The following is a 23,423-nucleotide window of genomic DNA, read 5'->3' on the forward strand; positions in this document are numbered from 1 at the left end:
ACCCCGCCCCCTTGTTACCTCATTATTAGTTCATTTGCTTCACCTGCTTTCCTGATTTCCCTCCTAGTTTTCTTTCCTATTGAACCACATTGTGTTTTTTGTCTTGTGCCAGTTCGCTGTCCTGTCCTGTCCTGTCCATCGGTTCCAGCCCGGAGTATCAAACCCAGTCTGTCCTGTAGTGTTCTGCCTGGGACTTTGGAGTTTTCCCCTTTGGGGAAGTTTTTTTTCTTTCTTTTTATTAAAATAAAGCCCATCATCTCTCTTTCTACGAGTCCTCACCCTCTCTTCAGCAGAACCTTGATGGTGTGTGTGTATGTCAAATTTGATCTCCAATACTGTTTGGATAATATACTGTAGGTTTTTAAGGGCCCATACAACAATGAGGTGATTGTTTTAATCTTTCTCTCTCTTTATTTAAAGGGATAATTCACCTAAAAATGGGAAGAAAAAAAAATATCCCATATGTGATTTGACTTTCTTTCCTCTGCAGAACACAAAGATTTTTAGAAGAATATCTCAGCTCTGTAGGTTCATACAATGTATGTGAATGTTGGACAGATTTTTGAAGCTCCAAAAAGCACATAAAGGTAGCATAAAAATAATCTGTACAACTCCAGTGGTTAAATCCATGCCTTCAGAAGTGATAGGAAAGATGTGAGTGAGAAACAGACCAATGTTTAAGTATTTTTTTACTATAGAAAATCTCCACTTTCACTTTCATATTCTTCTTGTTTTTTGTAATTTGCATTCTTTGTACATATCGCCACCTACTGCATGGGGCTGGCAAGGGTGGAGATTTATAGTAAAAAAGGACTTAAGTATTGAACGGTTTCTCAACCACATCTTTTAAATTACTTCTGAAGACATGGATTAAACCACTGGAGTCTTATGGATTACTTGTCTTTTATACTGAATTTATATGCTTTTTGGACCTTCAGAGTTCTGGCCACCATTCACTTGCATTGTATGGACCTACAGAGCTGAAATATTCTTCTAAAGATCTTCGTTTGTGTTCTGCAGAAGAACTAAAGTTATACACATCAGGGATGGCATGAGGGTGAGTAAATGAGAACATTTTCATTTTTGGGTGAATATTCTTTTAAAGAGGGGGTCTTTGCTATGGTATTGGTGTTGTTTAACACAAGAAAGAACCGCTACATAAAACATTTATTGCTTTGTCTGTGTGTCATCAGACACCTTATTGTCCCTCTTTATCTTCTAATGACCATCTGTTTCCCCCTCAACCAGCTTCTCTCCCTCTTTCTATTTCTCTCTCTGAATGTTATTAATATCCATGGAACAGAGGCTCTTTCTAGAAACTGTGGGCTTCACCCTTATTGAACCAAATACAGAGTGAGGAAAGCAGAGAGTGAAAGCAAGAATGGAAAGAGACTTTCTGTAGAATGGAAAGAGACTTTCTGTATAATTACTGCATTAAAAAGATGTCATTAAAGTTATGTGTAGTAACTTTGCGTTACACTTATGTTAGTCAAGTTTTCATTCACTAAATTAACTTTGGGGTTTGGCCAGAGCTGCCGTGCTGTGGTTAGTGCATGGGCATTTGATATGTAAGAGAAGTGTGGCTGTATAGATTTATAGATTGATGCTTCTTGTGAAAACCATCAGATTGTGTGGGGAGAAGTGAATGTGTGAGTATATAGAGTGAATTTGTGTGCAGCTGTGTGTGTTGAGTTACAGCGTTCAGATGATGGACTGATTAGCCTTTATACTGTATGTAAGATGACACTCTGCTGGTAAGTTTTATATCCATAGATAACATATATCTATTTTACGAGGTTATTTATAACCCATTTTAGAGGAACTTTGGTGAATATTTCACATTGATCCTGAGAGAAAACTGCCAGTGCCAATACAACTTGGTTTACAACACCATTATTGACACTTTGAATAATTTTTATATTGTAAAGCTGTTATCTTCAGGGATTAACTAACATGGTTATAGATAGACAGTTCATAAATGGCTTTGTGGTCTTTTGTCTGTGAACATTTCATATATTCACAGTGAAATAATGATTGTCTTGGGGAAAAATAGAGCTGCCGGATAAGATTATGAGATTTGTAATTTAAAAAAAAAATAAGGATTGCTTATAGGATTGCGAGTTTTAAAAATATTTATATTTATAAAATATTATATTTTATATATATTAATACAATATTGTATATAATATATTAATATACTGTATGTTATTATTATTATATGTTAAAATTTATTTATTTATTTAGCCCAAATTAATCCAAAGTTGTTTGGCTTTTAAATACTAACAAGGTAAGCATGTCTTTTTTAGCATATCATTGCATAAACTTTTTGAATAATTTTGAATGTAAAAATGCTACAGTAAATAATGTTAATTGGTTAACTGTTAGTCACAATAACTTATAAAGTAAAAAAAAAAAAAACATTATATATTTAACAAGACAATACATGTAATTTTACTGTAAAAATATTGTAAACAATTTGTTTTTTAGATGTCAGAAGTATGATTTTAAAGTATAATTAACAGTAAAAATGTATATTATGTTTAACAAGAGAACACATGTACCATTTTTACAGTAAACTAGTGTTAAAATTACAGTAAAAAACAAGAATCTGGCTTTTCCAGAAGTCCCAGCATGACCCATCGCACATTTCATTATATTTTTTGTACATTTATAATGTACATTTATTTTGTACATTTCATTTATAAGTTATGTACATTGGGGTGTTTTGTGTTTGTGTGATTGACACTGTGCATGGTCTTTTATAATTACTATGGTGATTAACAATACATTTTATAGTAAAAAGCAGACATCTATAGTTCTAGAAGGTTAGTATATCAAGTTTTTATCATTTAATAATGTAAACAGTAGTGAACTGTATTTATACAGGCATCAAAATTACATCCCACAAAGCCTGAAACATGGTCACTGTAGTTTTTACAGTAAATATCTGGAAACCACAGCTGCCAGTATTTTTTTTTAAATATTTTTTTTATGCAAGTGCACCTAATGTACACTTTTGGCAATTAGAAATAAAGTTAGCATTGTTTCCCAACAAAAATTGTGCATTTATGTGATAAATAATAATTTATTGACTGGGTACTGATAGCAATGAACGAGCCACACTTGATACAAGCTGAAAACTGAAGTCTGTGCTAGCCAAAATACAATGAAATTGTGCAAACTGTGTTTTGAGTCTGAATTAAGTGCAGCAGACTTTTATTTACTACTTCCATAAATTATTTACCATGTGTTGTCGAAAACGCTATTATAGTTACAGTATGTATGCAGATGATTCCACAGTGTTTTCTGCAGCAACAACATCAGCCAAGCTTCAAACAATAACTAAATTGGTTAGAACTAGTGGTGCACCGATTAGGAAATTTGATATGATCACCGATTTTTAACAGTAAGATCAGCCAATACCGATTTGTTTTAAAAGTGCCCTTAGTCACACAGTAAAATTGCATTAATTGTGAATTGCTAACATTTATTTGCATTGAAAAAGTTATGAATAGTTCTGTTGTCAATATCAAAGGTCATTGTGACATACTGGCTACCAGTATAAACCATGAGAGCATCACACACAGTAGAGATACGTTAAAAAATAAGAAAATTGTCTGTTACTAGCTCCAAAACTGCTCCTGTGAGGAATCATTAGTATTTATGATTTGTTTGCCGTCTTTGGCGTTTTGTTGCAATACAAGTCGCTAATTATTAAGCAAATGTGTGAAGACGCGGTGCCGTTATTTAAGGTTAAACCGTTATATCTATTATTAGTGGCATTGCGACCAACATCAGTCTGATTTAAATTGGGATCCTCAATTAAATTTGGAATAGCACTGAGATGAGTGACTGATGAGATATTGAGAGCAGCTGGAGAACACGCATGTTGAAGGGGGAGAAGCTAATAGTGCTTATGATCGCTCAAACAGTCTCTATCGCGCCACACAGCGTCTGATTGTCACGACTCGTGTTACATCATGTATACTCAGATTTGTATTCGCATGTTTATTTGTTGTTTATTTGTCGTTTTTATGCCCATTTGCAGTCTCTTATTTCTCTCCATACTCACTGTGCAATGAGTCAGTATAACTACCGTATTGACTCTAGAAAATGGGCAGCTTAATATTCATACTCTTGTTATTCTTACACGTTTTAAAACAAACTGGCATATTCATCTAAATTACAGCATGTCTGAAAGTTTAAATTCGTGAATGCTTAGAATTGCCACTAACTCGCCCTCCAGTGGCCACACTGTATGCTTCAAGGGCTGAGCAAGCGCTCATTTATTAGAGGAGCAGTGTATGCATGCTGTAAAAAAGATCGGCTCTGTATCTAGGCACGATCGGCCGATCGTCGATCATGGACTTAAGATGAAAATCGGACGATTTAAGCCCGCTACACACTGTAGGATTTTTACAGTCCTTTAAGATTGTTACTTGTCAGACTGTACGATATGGATGCATTGAGATCGCCATGGCACACTGTGCAACATTATGTCAGACTGTACAATACACATCGGTGGTCCCAATCGTCCCGATCAGTGAACGTGATCGTTAATAATGAATAGAAGCGAAACGGCGAGATTTGCCCGGAGGAGCATTTCTATATTTCTTTCTTTCTGAATGTCAGGGCATCAGCATTTCTGTCGCTCCAATACCACTCCATCACCTGTCAAATAGGCCATCAATAAGAGTGGGGGAGGTAGCCTACAGTAATAATTAGCCTACAGTAATAATTAGCTACCACAAGAAAAGATTCATTGTGGAAAAAAGAAGACTTGTGGCCCAAAAACAATCTGCATTCACATAGGGAAAAAGAAAAGGTGGGTTATAGTACATCTTTCTCCTCTTTTAGATAAGTAAACTATCGGCCATGAAAAATTTCAAAAATTAATGTAGGCTAATAATATATCACACTTGAAAATTCCCTATGGATAATGCACAAACACGACATGGATTTCTATAATTGTATCCAGCTGTATCGGCTGATTTGGATTAAAAGTCCGATAAATACCTAACAATATAAATAGTTTTTTTTTAAATGAAAATGAAATTGGAGTGGTGTGAATCTTAACTAGAAGTTTACAGATACTTAAAGTGAATTTATTAAAAGTAAAATAGTAATTAAAATAAAGATGTAAAGAAAATGCATGATAAATGTAAAGAAAAAAAACGTGTTAAGAAAATGCAATCATTTATTTATTTTCGTTTTGTGAGCTCTGTATTTATTTAATTCAGGGAATAATGCTTTCATATTGCCAAAGTGTTACATTTTTCTCCAGGTATTTTCTGCTTATTTATTTATTAAAACTTTTTATATAAAATTAAAATTATAAAAAAAGAAAGAGCTTGAGTAGAATGTTAACTGGGCACAAATGTTGCTATGGTGCTGATGCGAAGCAGGTTTCTTTCCAAGTGAATTGGGGAGCGAGAGAGGAGCGGAATAGTAGGAATAGTAGTGGCTGTCATAATAGCAGTCACACTATACGGATGCGATGCTAAATTTCTGACACTGCCAGAACTTCGTCGGAGGCTACAGATCATCGCAAAGGCTATTAATCGGCCGTCGGTGAACATGTCACACTAAATGTTGTAAGATTGCCGATTTTGGCCTGTAATGACAGAAATCCTTTAGGATTCCCGGCAGAATCGTGGCTAAAATCGTACAGTGTGCACCGGGCTGAAGATCAGTGGCCAATCGATCGGTGCACCCCTAGTTAGAACTAATAAATGAATACTGAATATAGCAAAAACAAAATGCATTGTCTTTGGTAACAGGAAAACCCTCACCAAGGCTGCTGATTTGAAGTTGTCTATTGATGGGATTCCAGTGGAACAGGTTACAAGGGTTGAAATAGGTGTGAAACTTGATAATTTGCTGTAGCACAAATTGCTGAAAAACGTAATGCTGGCCATGATAGAAATGTGTCAGAACACATTGCAGCTTGCTACACATGGGGCTGCGTAGCCGCAGACCGGTCAGAGTGCCCATGCTGACACCTGTCCACCGCCGAATGCGCCTACAGTGGGCACGTGAGCGTCAGAACTGGACCATGGAGCAATGGGAGAAGGTGGCCTGTTCTGATGAATCACGTTTTCTTTTAGATTATGTGGACGGCCGGGTGCGTGTGTGTCATTTACCTGGGGAAGAGATGGCAGCAGGATGCACTATGGGAAGAAGGCAGGCCGACGGAGGCAGTGTGATGCTCTGGGCAATGTTCTGCTGGGAAACCTTGGGTCCTGGCATCCATGTACACCCCTTCATGGCAATTGTATTCCCTCATGGCATTGCCCTCTTTCAGTAGGATAATGCGCCCTGCCACACTGCAAAAATTGTTCAGGAATGGTTTGAGGAACATGACAAAGAGTTCAAGGTGTTGACTTGGCCTCCAAATTCCCCAGTTCTCAATCCAGTTGAGCATCTATGGATGTGCTGGACCAACAAGTCCGATCCATGGAGGCCCCACCTTGCCACTTACAGGACTTGAAGTATCTGCTGCTAATGTCTTGGTGCCAGATACCACTGGAAACCTTCAGAGGTCTTTTGGAGTCCATGCCTTGGCAGGTCAGAGCTGTTTTGGCGGCACGAGGGGGACCTACACGATAATAGGTAGGTGGTTTTAATGTTGTGGCTGATCGGTGTAATTTTTTTAATAGCAAATACCGTAGTTTGTCATTTAGAAACCTTAGTTGCATTGATCTAATCATGGCAATGAGGAGCCATCCATGATTATACTTGTGGTTTATGGTCATACTACAGTCACCACAGTTAAAGTGTGGCCACCATGCAAGTGCCATGGTAACTTTTCGTAACGGATGTGTGCTTTTTGAATTGGCCACACACAGCCTTGTTTGACCTTTGTGTTTGTGTCAGGGAGTGAACACTTTAAAGTGATCTTTACATGATTAATTAATGACTGTGCTGATGGAGGCCGCTGATAAAGGCAGCAGGCTGCATCACACGCAGTCTTAAGATCACAGTCATACATCATTGTGCATATAGCATATGGGGGGGGGGGAGGAGGGGATGGGGCGGGGGGGGAGGAGGTGATGGGGTGGGCGGTGGTTACAGTACTTAGCTATGCTTTAGGGACAAAAATTTCCCCAGAAGATAGCTAAATTAGACAAAACCTCCCTTAGGGAACATTCGAGGACATCCACAATGGGAAAAATATTAATGAATATTTCAACTGTGTATGTCCATACAATACAATTGAATGGGTGTCAAAATGTTGATGCTCCAAAAAGCACATAAAGGCAGCATAAAATTAATCCATATATTACTCCAGTGGTTAAATCCATAGCTTCATACGATAGTTGTGGAAGAGAAACAGATCAATATTTTAGTCCAATTATTCTCCTTGCCCAATAGGGGGCGATATGCATGAAGAAAGTGAAAGTTAAAGTGGAGATTGACTGAGCAGGGAGGAGAATTTGTAGTAAAAACTGAATTTTTAAATATTGATCTGTTTCTCACCCACACCTATCATATTACTTCTGAAGACACTGATTTAACCACTGGAGTCATATGGTTTACTTTTATGCTGCATAATGTGATTTTTTTTGAGCTTCAAAATTTTGGCATCCATTCACTTGCATTGTATGGACCAAAAGAGCTGAGAAAGTCTTCAAAAAATCTTAATTTGTGTTCTGCTGAAGAAAGAAAGTCATATACATCAGGGATGGCATGAGGGTAAGATCAAAATGATGAGATCATTTTTATTTTTAGGTGAACTATCCCTTTAAACATAGTTTTAAAACCTTAATTCTGTTGTACACTGTCCAGCTATATTTGAACGTAAGAATGCGTGTTAATCGCGTAAAAAATTTACTCATTATTTTTTATAAAGTTAATCATACAGAATTAACGCATTAAATTGACAGCCTTCATTATATTATATTAATATGCAACATTTATGGCAAAATACTAGAGTTACTACTACAGTTAGTGTTACTTCCTGTATCGATGGTACAATTTTGGAAGAATGCAGATGTGTGGAATAAATCCTTGAGAATTTACTCAATAAATGTGTTTTGATTCTACAATCTCCAGATTGACCTATTGCGTGGTTCCTCTAAGGTAACAGCACACAGAAACACACAGTCTCATTCACATCTTATGTAACATGTTATAAGTAAATCTGAATTAATAAAGGACCAGCAGTGCAGCTCGCTTTCTGTCATCTGGGGCTCTAAATTTAGCGGAGATCATATTTTATCTTGACCCCGTACTCTCTGAAGGAAAGGCTTTGTTCTGTGTGTGGTTTTATGTGTGTGTATGTGTTGTTCTCAGTAAAAGCACATGACTCACACAAACATGCACACAATGTGCTGTGAAAAGGAACACACCACGAGAAGGAGACACTCAGGATGCTTATAGCTTCACTGGGAGATATGCTACATTAAGGAAAAAAGGGGTTGCGAATGCTATTTCATGTTGACTTTAATGTTCAATCAGAATCTAGATCTTTAGCTGCTGCAGCGTGTTTGTGTATGCTTTCCTGACAAGTACATGTATTGGCATTGCAAAAACCCGGGTGGCCCTGCAGAGAGTCAAGAGTCAGAGAACAAGAGAAAAAAAGAGTAAAATAATGGAGAGGGAGAAAAAGATTAGGACAATATCTGACAATGCAACTCAAATGTCTGGTTTGTTTGTGTTTATATACAGTATATTGCTAATTAATGACCAAAATAGGCTGCATGCATTCTATTTAGGTCCTTACTTTATATTTAGGACAGGTTATTATCCTAATAAACTTTTTTCTAACATGCTTTATTAAATGGTCTGCACTTATATAGCACCTTTTTTAACCTTAGCAGTTCTACAAAGCACTTTGCACTGTGACACACACACACACACACACACACACACACCAATGACAGCAGAGCTACCATGCAAGGCACTAGCCTGCCATTGGGAGCAACTTGGGGTTCAGTGTCCTGCCCAAGGACACTTCAGCATGTGGAGTCATGTGGGCCAGGAATCAAACCACCAACCCTGTGATTAGTGGACAACCCGCTCTACTACCTGAGCCACAGCCACTCATATTACTGTTTTGTGAAGATTTCACTTTGAAGCAACTTGTATTTACTAATGCAGCTGCTGTATGTGTTTTGGCAAAATATTTAGATTAATAGCTAATTAGCAGTATTTGTTCACACATTAGACTGACACATTATATTGATTTTTAAAGCAACATGAGCCCTTAAGCTACCTTTTACTGGCATGCTTTGTGACTATCGATAGCTATTAGTTTAGAATTCTTGTTAAGAATATTTATTTCACGTCTTTTTGTTTTAACTGAGTCATGACATACCTTTTTTATTTTAATATGTTCCTTGAGGTTCACTTATAATATTAGTAAAGTGTTTTGCACAATAATATATTTGTAAAGTATGATCATTTTCCACCCTCATATTGACCCTTCTGACAGAAACGCTCTGTTTTGGTGCTTCTTCTCCTTTAAGACTTGACAATAAACATCCACTGTTATGATTGGCTCTCAGCTCTCGACTGACCTGCCATCTCACCGCTCACCGCAACTGGGCAAGGATACTGAAGTGATGAGGTAAATTAGGCATTGATGTGTTATTGTGGAGGCGGTCAGATGCAAATCTCTACCACAGTGTGACGTTACAATGTGGAGGAAGTAGAGAACGAGTCGTTTTGACAGCTTGGTTTTTAATCAAATGCTCTTTGCAGTGAAGAGAAAGTTTTGAGTTCTGAAACTTACAGTATGTTTTGATTGTACAGTGACCTCTTATATGTCAAATAAAATTGATTCCTCATGTCATGACCCCTTTTATATAAAGCATTTTGACCCAAGATCGAATGAGTTTTTTATTTTTTTTATTTTTTATTGTTATTGAGAGAGCTTGGCTCTTATGTAGTCTTGTGTAACAGTGGTTTCAGTAATGGCCTTTGGCTGGAAAAGAGGGAGTCGCGTTGCTTTGGGTTGTTTGCCGATTCTGGGGTGAATTAGAAAGCAAGAGGTGTTACTACTGTAGTACATTTCAGAAACTGAAATGTTTATGTATGTATATAAACAGCATCTATTTATAAATTATATTTAAACAGCATCTTCTGCACATTTGAGTTCTTCCCAATGATGTTGTAATCCAGCTTTTGACACTTTATTATTTTGTCTTGTGTTATATATACCACATAAACCAGCCCCTCTGGCACCAACAATCATCCATGTGATTATCTAATCAGCCAGTGTGGCAGCACTGCAGTGCATGAAATTATGCAGATACGGGTCAGGAGCTTCAGTTAATGTTCACATCAACCATCAGATTGGGGAAAAAGTGTGATCTCAGTGATTTGGACCGTGGCATGATTGTTGGCGCCACATGGGCTGGTTTGAGTATTTCTGTAACTGCTGATCTCCTGGGATTTTCACGCACAAACAGTCTCTAGAATTTACTCAGAATGGTGCCAAAAACAAAAACCATCCAGTGAGGGCCAGTTCTGCAGACGGAAATGCCTTGTTGATGAGAGAGGTCAATGGAGAATGGTCAGACTGGTTCAAACTGACAAAGTCTACGGTAACTCGGATAACCACTCAGTGCAGTTTTGGTGAGAAGAATATCACGTCAGAATGCTATTATGTGATTCGGGTTGGCACTTTTTTGGCGGCACGAGGGTGACCTACACAATATTAGGCAGGTGGTTTTAAAGTTGTTGCTGATGAGTGTATATAAATATCTGTTATGTAGCTTCTGAAAGGCAGTACTAAATAAAGAATATGATCTTTTATGGCTTAAATTTCTATAAATGCTGAAAGTGGTAAATAAACTTATGAGACAAAATGGGAATGCAAACTTATGCACACACGCACACACACAAACTACAGTATATTATACACAACACTTTTCACATGTGAAGAAGTTCGCCAATCATAGCAGTGAGTGTTTACACAGCAATTTTAAAGATACAGTCCCAAAGAAAGGTCTGTATATTTATAAGGGTCAGAGAGAAGGTGGAAAGTGGTAATAAAAACAAATTATGAGTGTTTTGGTACAAGAAATCATGCCTAACAATATACAAGTGGACCTCAGGGCATAAAAATTATATAAATATAAGATATGACCCCGTTAAAGCTATTGTTTAACGGGCTATCCAGCATAATGTGTGCTCAACAACAGGGTCTATGAAAAAATGTCATACCTGTTGGCATTGTGTGAAACTAGCAGTGAAGTTTGTAATTGTGTAATTGCAGCTGTAGAGAATAGAGACTGTGTTGTTGTGATGTTTGAATCTTTGCATCGCCTTTTCCAGTCCAATTAAACAGTACACAGATCTGTATGTTTGTGTGTGTGTGTTCACTGACAGAATAGAGCAGCTCTTGAATGAAGATGGCCTTTTAAGGGGCAAAATTAACATAAAACAGGCAGATGACCAAAGTAAATTTATGCTCACTGAAGCTCTGCCATTTACACAAGAGTGTGAGAGAGAAATTCCCACCCACTTTTTTCTCTTTTTTTCAGAATGAGGCTGCTTGATTGAAATTCTCTCTGATCTACTGTATTCTCTAACATTGCTTCATCTATTTTCTAATCATTTTCATTTCCATTTTCTTATGGTGTATTCTGTAATATTGTCCATCCTCCTGGTTTTTTGAAGCGAAGTTTATTGCATTGTGTCTTTGAATCCCTCTGACGATGCTCTCTTTAATAGTCTCTCTTGTATTATTCTCTGTCTTAGTGTCTGTCCCTCCCTCTTACTACAGTATCTTAAAAGTGTCCTCTTATAGGTAGAAGAATACTCATATAGACCACAGGAAACAAATGTGCAGATGTTCCTTAAAGGAATAACATTCTTATTGTATAAGTTGCATTACATCCTTAAAAAGGTGCACTCAATAATTTTTTTTCCCATTAAAAAAGTTTTACTACTAAAGAAATGAATTGTAATATGTAAACATATATGTATAAAATGATGACCACTCACATGAGATGAGGACTCTAGTCATATCAGTAACCTTATAAAAGCTGTTTTATTCTACATGGGGTAGGGGCGCCCTCATGGGGGCTGCCATTTTAGAATCACATGACCAGCTGAATACTACTCGCTTAATCTCAGTAACCGTCTTGTTATTGGACACTTTCACTCTTGGATTAAATTAATCATGACTGATTGTGAATAGTGAATTTCTACAATGGCATCTGTAACTGAAAATTATTGAGTTTGAATTATGCTGCATCCACACCACTAGGTGTCACTCTAAGTCCAAGATGACATAAACAAAAAGTTACTGAATGCACTTTTACAGTTATTCTCGATCGATTTTACACATTTCTCCAAATGACAGTAAATGCTCTCATGACAATTCACACAGCTGATGAAACAGACACTTAATTTTGCAGAACAATTCAATTTCACAGCATAATGAAGCACTGTATACTTTTCTGATAATACATTTATTAACATCAAAACTTTTCAGCTATAGTCACACAACTCTACTACTCAAATAGCACAGTTATCATAAAAATAAAGACCTTTTCCATGTGTTTCTGTACAATTTCTCTAAATTTCTATTATTATTATTATAAAATAATTTTTTTTACTGCTTTTGCTCGAGAAAGAGGATGAGGAAGTTTACTGTAAAAAATAAATATTGCTATATTCAAGACAGCACTGTAAGCACAGATGGTACAGTAATTGTGGACATTGATTGTGGCATGCAGACCAATGCCATTCCTCCCTGTTCTTTTTTGTTGGATTGAAGTCGCTGTAGATCTGCTCACATTAGGCCGAACTCTTTGTGTGCTTCAGAGAGACTGTGACTCTCGGATCATTTGAGCCTCTTCTGTGTCTTCTTTACTCTTCCACCCTGCTGTCCTCTTTCTCTCTCCTCACCATCGTAACACCATCTCTATTTGGTCTTTTCTCAAGTCTTGCAATGCAGTGCTCACCCCTGAAAGAGTTGAGAAAACCTTCCCCTTTTCTCATCACTTCTTCCTATTTCCTCTTCATTTACCCACTTCTTCCTCTTTTTAGTTTGCACCTCTTCTTTGTGTTGTTCTTCCTCTTCTTCTTCTTCCTCAATGAATTTCAATATCTGACCTCTTTTAAATAAAAATTTGTAAATTGCATTTTCTTTGCTGTGTGTGTTGCTAACATACTATATCAATATGAAGTGATTTGACAACCTGACATGTTCATTTGAGAATATGACTTTAATTTAGTTGTCGGTGTTAATTGGTTTGAAAGCATGAATCTTGGATCAGAGAAACTTCTGTGTATTGTTTTGTGAGCACTGAAAATAAAGAAAAATGCACAATTACAAAGTGTTCAGATGGCTGTGTTAATTGCATTGAGAGCAGTGACCTGAGTTTAGAGAAATGTGTAAAATCGATTGAGAAAAACTGTAAATCCTCAGTAAATGAAAGGTTTGTTGAATTAATTGTTTTGTTCCATTGACAGATAATTTTCCACTTATTTCACACTTAATTATAGCAAGAAAGTGGAAATTTGTCTATTTGCCAATCAACAAAATAAACTTAGATTTACAGTACATTATATAATCTGAAAACAAATATTTATGTTAAGTAATTTTGGTTCAGAGGTAAATTAATCCTGTTTTAAGGATGTTTAGATATGGGCCTGGGTAGCTCAGCGAGTACTGATGCTGACTACCACCCCTGGAGTCGCGAGTTCAAATCCAGGGCGTGCTGAGTGACTCCAGCCAGGTCTCCTAAGCAACCAAATTGGCCCGGTTGAAAGGGAGGGTAAAGTCACATGGGGTAACCTCCTCGTGGTCGCGATTAGTGGTTCTGGCTCTCAATGGGGCGTGTGGTAATTTGTGCGTGGATCGCAGAGAGTAGCATGAGCCTCCACATGCTGTGAGTCTCTGCGGTGTCATGCATGACGAGCCACGTGATAAGATGTGCGGATTGACTGTCTCAGAAGTGGAGGCAACTGGAACTTTTTTTAGGTTACAAACTGGTAATTACAAGGGTATTATGCTATAAATGTGGTTTATGAGGACATTTCTAGTGTCCACATAATACAAATCGCTTAAAAAAAACATACTAAATGATGTTTTTTTGAAAATGTAAGAATGCAGAAAGTTTTTTGTGAGTGTTAGGTTTAGGGTTAGGGTTAGGGGATAGAATCTACAGTTCGTACAGTATAAAAATCATTATGTCTATGGAGAGTCCTCATAAGGATAGCCACATCAACAGTGTGTGTGTGTGTTAGACTGTGGGACTCCTGCTGAGAAGCTTATGTGTAGTGTTAAAGTGGGTGACATCGGAAGCTTTTAGCCACCAGTTCTCTGTCATTGCAATGTCTCAGCAATGTTTGGATGCTTTAAAACCTCGACTTTTACTTTTTGACTGCACATACCACATCCGGATAACAGCGGACAAGTTTTTGTAACTTGAAGACTGGCATTAGAACCATTAAAACTATTAAACCAATATTTAGAACAGTTTGATAAGCTAAAGGATAACCTTGTTTTCATAACAACCAGACAGTGCTTGGAAAAAAATCTCTTGGAGTAGAGTTCTTGCTGAACAGGATGGCTGCATTTGTCCTGTGATCAGTAAATGGACTCAAAGAGGAAACTTTCAAACAAATGTACAAACAATGCATGATTGAAAACAGGACAGACATGCCAGAATGTTGCTGTAGGGATCGGAGATGGTAAAATGGATCAATTTTAAATAAATGTGTTTCTTTTTCAGCCTAATTCTTATAAAAACTTATCATCTCTCTCTCTGTCTCAGGTGTCTGCTACAGAAGAGCGTCTAGGGCCCATGCGTCTGAGTCAGGAGCCCATACAGGTAGAGTCCCATTTAGTCCTAATGTTCAGTCTTTGAGCAAATGCATGTGTGGCTTTTTGAAATTGTAGCTGGATAATAGATGCATGTATGTGTGTTTTTGTGTATGTGCAATCAACAGCATTTTTAGCTTAATCCATGATTACCACAAAAAAAGAAAAAAGAAAAAGAAAAGAAAAGAAAAGAAAAAGAAAAAGGATTTCAGCTAATTTTTCGTTTATTTAAAAAAAAAAAGTTCCAGTGAATCACTTACAATGAAAGTGAATGGGGCCAGTCCATAAACATTAAAATACACCCTGTTTCAGTGTAGCCAAAAGACGTAAACTTTATACATGTTAACATGATTTTAGTGTGAAAAAAAATGCTTATAAGGTTAACCAGCCTTACGTTGTCATGGCAGAGAATTTGTAATATTGGATATAACTTTACATAGAAAAAGTACGTGATTTTATCACAATATGGTCATTTTAACAGGTATTATTTTCAGGTCTTGTGGCTATACTTTTGTAACTGGGTGTATTTGAATGTTCTGGCCCTATACTCTTCCATTGTAAGTGCCTTACTGTAACTGCTGTTTTCACTTCTTTTTTTATAAACGAGTAAAAATTATTTTTCCAAGGCAGTAAAGCTCAAATAAAGAACCAGACTATGATCTTAAATAGAACATGCAGTGATGCTTGAGATTAAATCTTTCTGTTATATGACCAATAATCCAATATATGTTTCTATCAATTTTTATGGTCACACTTTATATTAGGTGTCTTCAACTGCTTTGTACTAACATACATACAATGTATGAACTCCATGTTGTTCTGCAAAATTCAACCACTGAATGCACCAACTCGCTTTTGTCACCGCGGGATGGGGTGGCAGTGCTTTTTTATTTTTAAAAGGAAAATTATGAATTGGGATGCTGTGCACAGACCTTACTGTAACTAAATAGACTTTGTTATCTGGTCATTATTGTTGTTGTTGTTGTTGTTATTATTATTAATGATAATTAAATCAAGCCAATAATTGCAGGGGAAACATAAGGGGAAATATAAGTATTCATTGGATGTGAATAAGCCTCGCAGGACATCATCATGGTTTTGAGGAGTATAAAGGACACAAAATGACCATGGGATTTTTTGAGGGCATTGTTCATGTACTGTATTATTATTTATTTTATTCTCTCTTTTAATGTTTTTTTTTTTTTTCATTCGTAGTTACACCTTTTGCTTTCCAGTCTTTATTCGGCAAGTTCATTGTCGGGGCGCGGGCAGCGCACAGTTCTTTACTTACCGCCTATCCAAGGCCTGCTCGCCATTCCATAGAATTCATGAAATAATAAAGCAAGCAAACACGCCCTGTTCCTGATTTACTTTCGTTGACATGCAGTTGCATTTTGCTTGGTTTATAAAAAAAAAAGAAAAAAAGAATCATTAGACCTACCTATTTGAACCTGAAAACAGCCCCCCTCATACTCAAAGCATGAATCCCTAGTGTAATTAATTTATTGATCATCTGAGTAATTGATCATCTGTTTAATTTAAATAAAATTGTATCAAAAAGGTAAATGTAATACACCAAAAGTGTATTAAAAGTGTTGCCGTTCATCCACACCAGTCTTAGAGAATTGCGTTGCTGGTAGGCTATATCAAGCCAAAAATCCAAGGCACTCACATGGAGTAGGCCTATAAGCCTAATATTAATAAGGCTGGCTATTATAATGGGGTAATTATATTAAAAACCATAATCAAATTGTGGCTAGAAGAGCCTTAATCATGTACAACAATTATTTTACTTAATTTCCATTAAGTTTTATACACATGTGCATAAAAAATATTTTATTGCGTAATGCTTGAGCGCATATGCAGATCATATAGTCCAGATCTTAAAGAGAGACAACTGCATAATAGATAAGTGTGTCATTTTATTCAATCAGTTCATGGTTAGTTGTTGTATCCTGATTATAAAATGAAAACTTTGTAGCCATTAAAAAGGTTCATTCTGTTCTGTTTAACATAGCCTACTGTATATGGACACAAATTTACTCCCCCACCGACATTTCACTTTAAAAAAGTTATGTAGATAGACGTCAGGCAAAATAAAGTCCTTTCAGACAGTAGCCATGGCAACCTGCGCACCTGAAACTGTATTGCGAGCACCGCATCGACTATAAAAAAGCTGTCCTCAATGTAGGCTACGCAATAAACTTGTGGTGATTTAGCGCACGCCATGTCCCATGTGAAAATGCTTTAATTCTGAAGAAAAGGAATGAGGAAGGACAGAAGACATTGCAGGTTTAACCAATTAGTAGAAATGGGTGTGTCACATCCATTCACTTGTGCAAATCAAATAATAAGATTGTACACTTATTTTAAGTGATTGAATGAAAAAACAAAAAATCGAGCTGAATTCCTGTTTCTCTATTACTTTTATGAAATGAAAAAATGAGAAATAAAGTGTTTTCTCAATGTTGCTAATTTCTTTCTAGTTGAAAAACAAGTAAACGGTTGGTTTATTGGTTATTCCGTTTTGAAGACAAAAATGAAAAACTAATTATCCGAAGGAACACGGACTAAATAAAATTAGGGATGCACCGATCCGATACTGATATCGGATATCAGTCCGATACTGACTCAAATAACTGGATTGGGTATCTGTAACAATGGGGCCAATCTATTCAGTTCAATTCTATGTTATTCTATGCATGACGTAGTACGCGCACATACATAAGAATGTGCGCGTACAACGTCATGCATCATCAGTGCGCTGGTAGACCCGTACATTTTGCCTGAAGGAGAGCTAGCTAACATAGCATGGAGGGAGCTAACTACAGAGGGTCTGCAATTGGGAGATATTTCACGTTTGCTACACCAACAAGTTCTACGGCTACTTGCAATATCTGCAAAGCCAATGTTTCGAGGGGTGGCGGTAACACTGCACAATATAACTTAATCAAGCACCTCCAGAAGCATCATGCTAAAGAACACGACGACTTCAACCAAACAAAAAAAGCAGACGCTTCGAAGAATCTGTTAACTTTGTCGGGTGCATTGCAAAGATGCAAGAAACTTCACAGTGATAGTGTGAAAGCGACAAAAATAACAGAAAAGGTTCTCGAATTCATTGTTCTGGATGATCAACCCCTGACAGTTGTTGAAAACGAGGGCTTCCACCGGCTGATTGAACACTTGGAGCCATAGTACGGTTTGCCATCACGGGAATATTTTTCTGAGACTGCTCTACCTGAACTCTACAAGAAAGTGTGCGAACACTTATCAGAAGCGTTAAAAGATGTACCAGCTAATATGAGCTTCACCACAGATATACAATAAATAACAATTCAGTAAATTTGAATACATGTATTTATTTGTTACATTTTGCTTTACAGTGTCAGGAAAGCAATGTTTAAGTCAAGCCTGAATCCTTACACATAATAGAATAATTCCCAGTCTCTTCTTCATATTGAGAAATACAGCTTATTAACACTTTAACACTGGTTTTGGATCGGTACTCGGTATCGGCCGATACCCAAAGCCCAGGTATCGGATCGGTATCGGGACTGAAAAAGTTGGATCGGTGCATCCCTAAATTAAATGCAGGTACATTAAAATGTAAGTGCAATGCCACAACATGTACGTATGTACATAATAAGTACTTGGTATCAAATGCTTAAGTACATAGTAGTTAAAGACACCTAATGTAAAGATGGACCATTTTTAGTGTATTTTGTATATGTTTTATTCTAGTTCATAATTGCAAGCCTTCTCTTTGTGGAACTTGTATCATCAGTATTTTGACCCGTGGAATGTCCCTGTGACATCATAATGCATCAGTGTAGGGTTTGTGTGGTAATGTAGTATAATCTCATATTGACCTTGCTGTTATGGAATATCCCTGCGACATCATAATGCATTAATGTAGAGCCTATATACTGTAGTGATGCATTATGATTTCACATGGTCTCTGTCCTGTGACATCATGGTGCATCTTTATGCAGGGTTTATATAGTAATGCATTATGATTTCACAAAGTCTCTGCTGTGATGCATTATGGAATGTTCCTGTGACATCACAATGCATCACCCTGAAATCTAATGCATCACTGTGACTTCATAAAGCATTACTGCAGGGTCTATGCAATGACATAATGATCTCACTGAGGCCCTGCAATAATATATTACAATGTACTTGGAGTGAAATGTCACTGTGACATCATAATGCATTATTGCCATTGCCGGTACTTCCTGATTCTGAAGTATGGCAAACAGTTGGGCACCTACAGTAAGAATTTAACAGTGACACAGTCAAGACCCCAGAATAATCTGTGTGTGTGTGTGTGTGTGTGTGTGTGTGTGTGTGTGTGTGTGTGTGTGTGTGTGTGTGTGTGTGTGCGCGCACGTGCACGTATGTTTGTGTAATCAAAATAGATTTTTCAAATGAATCACCTGTCATCCTTTAATGGTCTTTAATTTAATTTAGCTAGTGACTTATAAAATACAAGCACACAAATACTCAGTAAAACCAAATGTAGTGTCTGAAATGGTTACAGTATCATTATGTTGGATGTTTTATGCAGAAAGTGCCGTTCAGTTATTTCCTAAATAATTTCTCAGATTTTTTATTTTGAAATACAATTTTGTGCAAAAACTTCTTAATTCTTGATAGTTTGATTGCAAAATGAGTCAAGTAAGAGGTGTTATTACAATTTACATTAAACATTATGAAGACATATTTTGGCCTTTGGTGTTGATGTGCACCAATGCACTGTACACAATAAGTCCAGGAACATGTATTAAGGAAGTAAATCATGTCAGTTTAGATTTCATGTTGACATTAAACCTAATTTAAACCTGGTATCATCCTGCTTTAAAATTTCACCTAAATTCAACCTATACTGTACTTGTTTTAAATCTAGTCTGGTTTAAAATACAGATTAAACTTAAACCTGAATTAAACCTCAGTTCTAATCTATTATATATATATATATATATATATATATATATATATATATATATATATATATATATATATATATATATATATATATATATATATATATCAGTATTATCAATCTTTATCAGCATTTTTCTCAGATATAAATAAAGCTAATTATTGCACAATTGTCTTTGTCTCTGAACAGCAGGCAAACTTAAAGGGGGTCACACACCGTATGTGTTTGGCAGATGACATGGCGCATTCTAAAATTTGAAACAATTATTTTCTATGGAGGTACGCACACCACCGCCACTGTTCAGCATCTGTTGGTGACTAGTTTCACAACTTTGTACTGCCATCTGCACCGCATCGAGTCCTGTGTGTGATACCTGTGCCTATACCTGCAACGCGGCACTTCTCTTCTGGTTTACAGTAAATGTTATATTACCCCCTTGTGGTCTCCCAAAGCTATTACACCAGACTGCATTAAATGGAATGCCAGCTGACCATGAATTGGAAAGCACACAAATTAGGCTTCTAATTGAAATGTCAGCCAATGTAAATATATCAATGCCTCTAAAATGAATCGAGAATATAACTGGCCAATCAGCAGTGGCGTGCACAAAAGGGGGGCAGTGGGGTCCAAGCCCCTGCCCCTTTTGTTCACAAATCTAAAGGTGCCCTTCTGGTCATGTAGAAAAAGTGGAGAAATTTTTATAATAAAAATAAAATGATTATATAAATCAAAATTAAAATCACCTAATAATGTCACAATAAAAGTAATAATGTGACAATGTGAGATTTTCTTGTAAATCACGGAAGCATTAACGAAAATAAGGTGGAAGTGCTTTTAACAGTGTGCGCAGCTACAGGGCGAGTTCCAAATCGAAAGTGATCATTCCTATACCCTACTCACTCCGAAGGGCAAAGCACTTTATGTGGGTGAAAGGAACATGGCATTACTGTATGAATATACCCTTCGCTAACAGTCATATATGTATATACATATGTATATATATATATATATATATATATATATATATATATATATATATATATATATATATATATATATATATATATATATGTGGAATATAAATGAAAGAAAAGGATCTTTATGTAATGGTGTGGGTTACCTTACAGGTGTAATTTATTATATGTGTTTGGGCTGCTGTATATGTGATGTTTTTCTCTTTTCTGTATTTATAGGTGTTTTCTAGATGTTCTCTATTTTATTGATTGTCATTGGTTGTGATGTCATGGTCATCAGATGTGTTGACTGGTCATGACATATTTTAAATTTGGTGCTGTTGCACTCTGTTTGTAAAGGTCGAGTGACCGAAACGTTGCTTAATACATTTTGATACTCTTTGCAAGCCAGGATAGTGTGCAGGATTTTTCCCATTTCATTGACTTTGCTACAGCTTGTGTCTAACACACCTATCAATTACTTCTCAGGTGTGCGAGGTTAGTTGTTCATTGAGTGTAAGTTCATAAAAAATAATAATACTTGATTGCTTCCACATTTCCAACATCGCACACTTGCAGTGTAGAGAGGTTTATGAATTATAATGGGAGCGGTCGTGTTGCTTTCACTGTAGATAGAAATTCAATACGTCTGTCAGAGAATACAGTCATAAACTGAAGGAGCTGACTGATTTAGCCAAGACCAGTATACATTTTGTTTAAAAGTGTAAGCCAGTAGAATGATCACTTTAAAAAAGTACCATTGAATTACAATTTTTTGGACTTGTAGTCTGCCATGGTAACCATTCAGAATCCTGGTATTACCATCTTGGTACAATAATTGAACCATGGTTCTGCCACATAACTTCTGTAAGGTCCTAAATATTAATCACAGAACAGAGTAAAATAACATTACATTAATATGAAAGGAAATTAAGTAAAAGTTCAATAGAAAGTGTCAGTTTTAAAGAGGGGATGATGACATTAGAGTGGAAGCAGCAGAGATGACAGGATGAAGTGAGGGAGCAGAGATGAGTGAAAGTGAAGTGAAGAATGATGAGAAAAGAAAAAGGTTAGCACTGTGAAGAACTGACAATTGAAAATTGTAATTGTTGAATTACGTTGATTTTATTGTTAGCGTTAGTTTCTGCACAATGAACAATGAGCCGACAAGTTGTAATTCTCGCTTTGATCCGCAATTTAAATTAAAACATGTTTGATTTGTTTATTGTGCGCCTGACGTGTGCTCGTGTAAAGTTCTGAACCGGTGTCAGTGTTGCGCTTAAAAAATTACCACACTACCTGTCAAATAATAATTAATTAAGTCATGGAAGGAAGGATTCTTCTTATTTATATATTATAATATGGCCTGTGGGCTAAGCCCCAGATGACACTGAAGTCTAGTGACGCCCCTGATCCCACAAAATCTCAATGGGGTTAAGATCCATAACACTCTTTTCCAATTATCTGTTGTCCAATGTCTGTGTTTCTTTGCCCACTCTAACCTTTTCTTTTTGTCTTTCTGTTTCAAAAGTGGCTTTTTCTTTGTAATTCTTCCCATAAGGCCTGCACCCCTGAGTCTGAACTGGTGTTGAGCGGGTAGAATTCAAGCAGTTTCAATGTCGACTATCTCTAATGTCAATCCTTTAATAATAAGAAAATGATGCTGATTTGAAAATGATCTGTCCTCTCTGTTACACCATCCCATAATAACTTTGGCCTCTGCTAATGTTGGAGGTCAAACGCTCAGATCTTCTCTGTTGGACGACAGCACCACAGACCCTACTGCTTTCTGCCGGGTAGCTGTTAGTCTGAACAAAAAATGTGGTGGCCAGTACACGCACACAGACTAACACTAAAATGGACACATGCACGCACACACACACACACACACACACACACACACATGTTGGTGCAGCTATCATTATGAGGACTCTCCATAGACTTAATGATTTTTATACTGTACGAACTACAGATTCTATCCCCTAACACTAACCCTACCCCTAAACCTAACCCTCACAAAAAACTATCTGCATTTTTACAATAAAACATTGTTTAGTATGTTTTTTAATCGATTTGTATTATGGGAACACTAGACATGTCCTCATAAACCACATTTATAGCATAATACCCTTGTAATTACCAGTTTGTGACCTAAAAAAAGTCCACGTAAACCACTTAAACATGCCCCCCCCCCCCAAAATCTGTTTCTGAACAGGACTATTTCAAAACATTTAGGAGGGTTTGGGAGTTTCTCAACATTGTGTCTAAAGTGTAAGTCTTTAAGTGTGTGCATGTGTGTCTGTAAAGGTTGCTGAATCAGCAGAGGCCACAAACACACACACTAGCACAGACTGAACCTGTCTATCCCTCTTCAGAACGGACATTGCCCTAGATACATCACTCACTCACTCACTCACTCACACACACACATACACACACACACACACACACACACATGTTGATGCAGTTATCCTTATGAGGACTTTCCATAGACATAATGATTTTTATACTGTACAAACTATAGATTCTATCCCCTAACCCTACCCCTAAACCTAACCCTCACAAAAAACGTTCTGCATTTTTACATTTTCAATAAAACATTGTTTAGTATGTTTTTTAAGCAATTTGAATTATGGGGACACTAGAAGTGTCCTCATAAACCACATTTATAGCATAATACCCTTGTAATTACCAGTTTGAAACCTAAAAAAATGTCCTCTTAAGCCAGCAAAACCCG

General features: G+C 36.7%; 1 protein-coding gene across 2 annotated transcripts in view; it reads left to right on the top strand.

Moving 5' to 3' along the window:
• The window catches only part of LOC127430976 (high affinity cAMP-specific and IBMX-insensitive 3',5'-cyclic phosphodiesterase 8B-like), a 76,799-nt gene that overhangs the window by 11,564 nt on the left and 41,812 nt on the right, over window positions 1–23,423 (top strand). For both annotated transcript variants that reach the window (XM_051681117.1, XM_051681116.1), the window contains exon 2: window positions 14,739–14,795. In XM_051681117.1, the coding sequence (XP_051537077.1) occupies window positions 14,739–14,795 (57 nt within the window). The remainder of the gene's footprint in view (window positions 1–14,738; window positions 14,796–23,423) is intronic.

The sequence above is a fragment of the Myxocyprinus asiaticus genome, chromosome 40, assembly GCF_019703515.2.
Source record: "Myxocyprinus asiaticus isolate MX2 ecotype Aquarium Trade chromosome 40, UBuf_Myxa_2, whole genome shotgun sequence".
NCBI lineage: Eukaryota > Metazoa > Chordata > Actinopteri > Cypriniformes > Catostomidae > Myxocyprinus > Myxocyprinus asiaticus.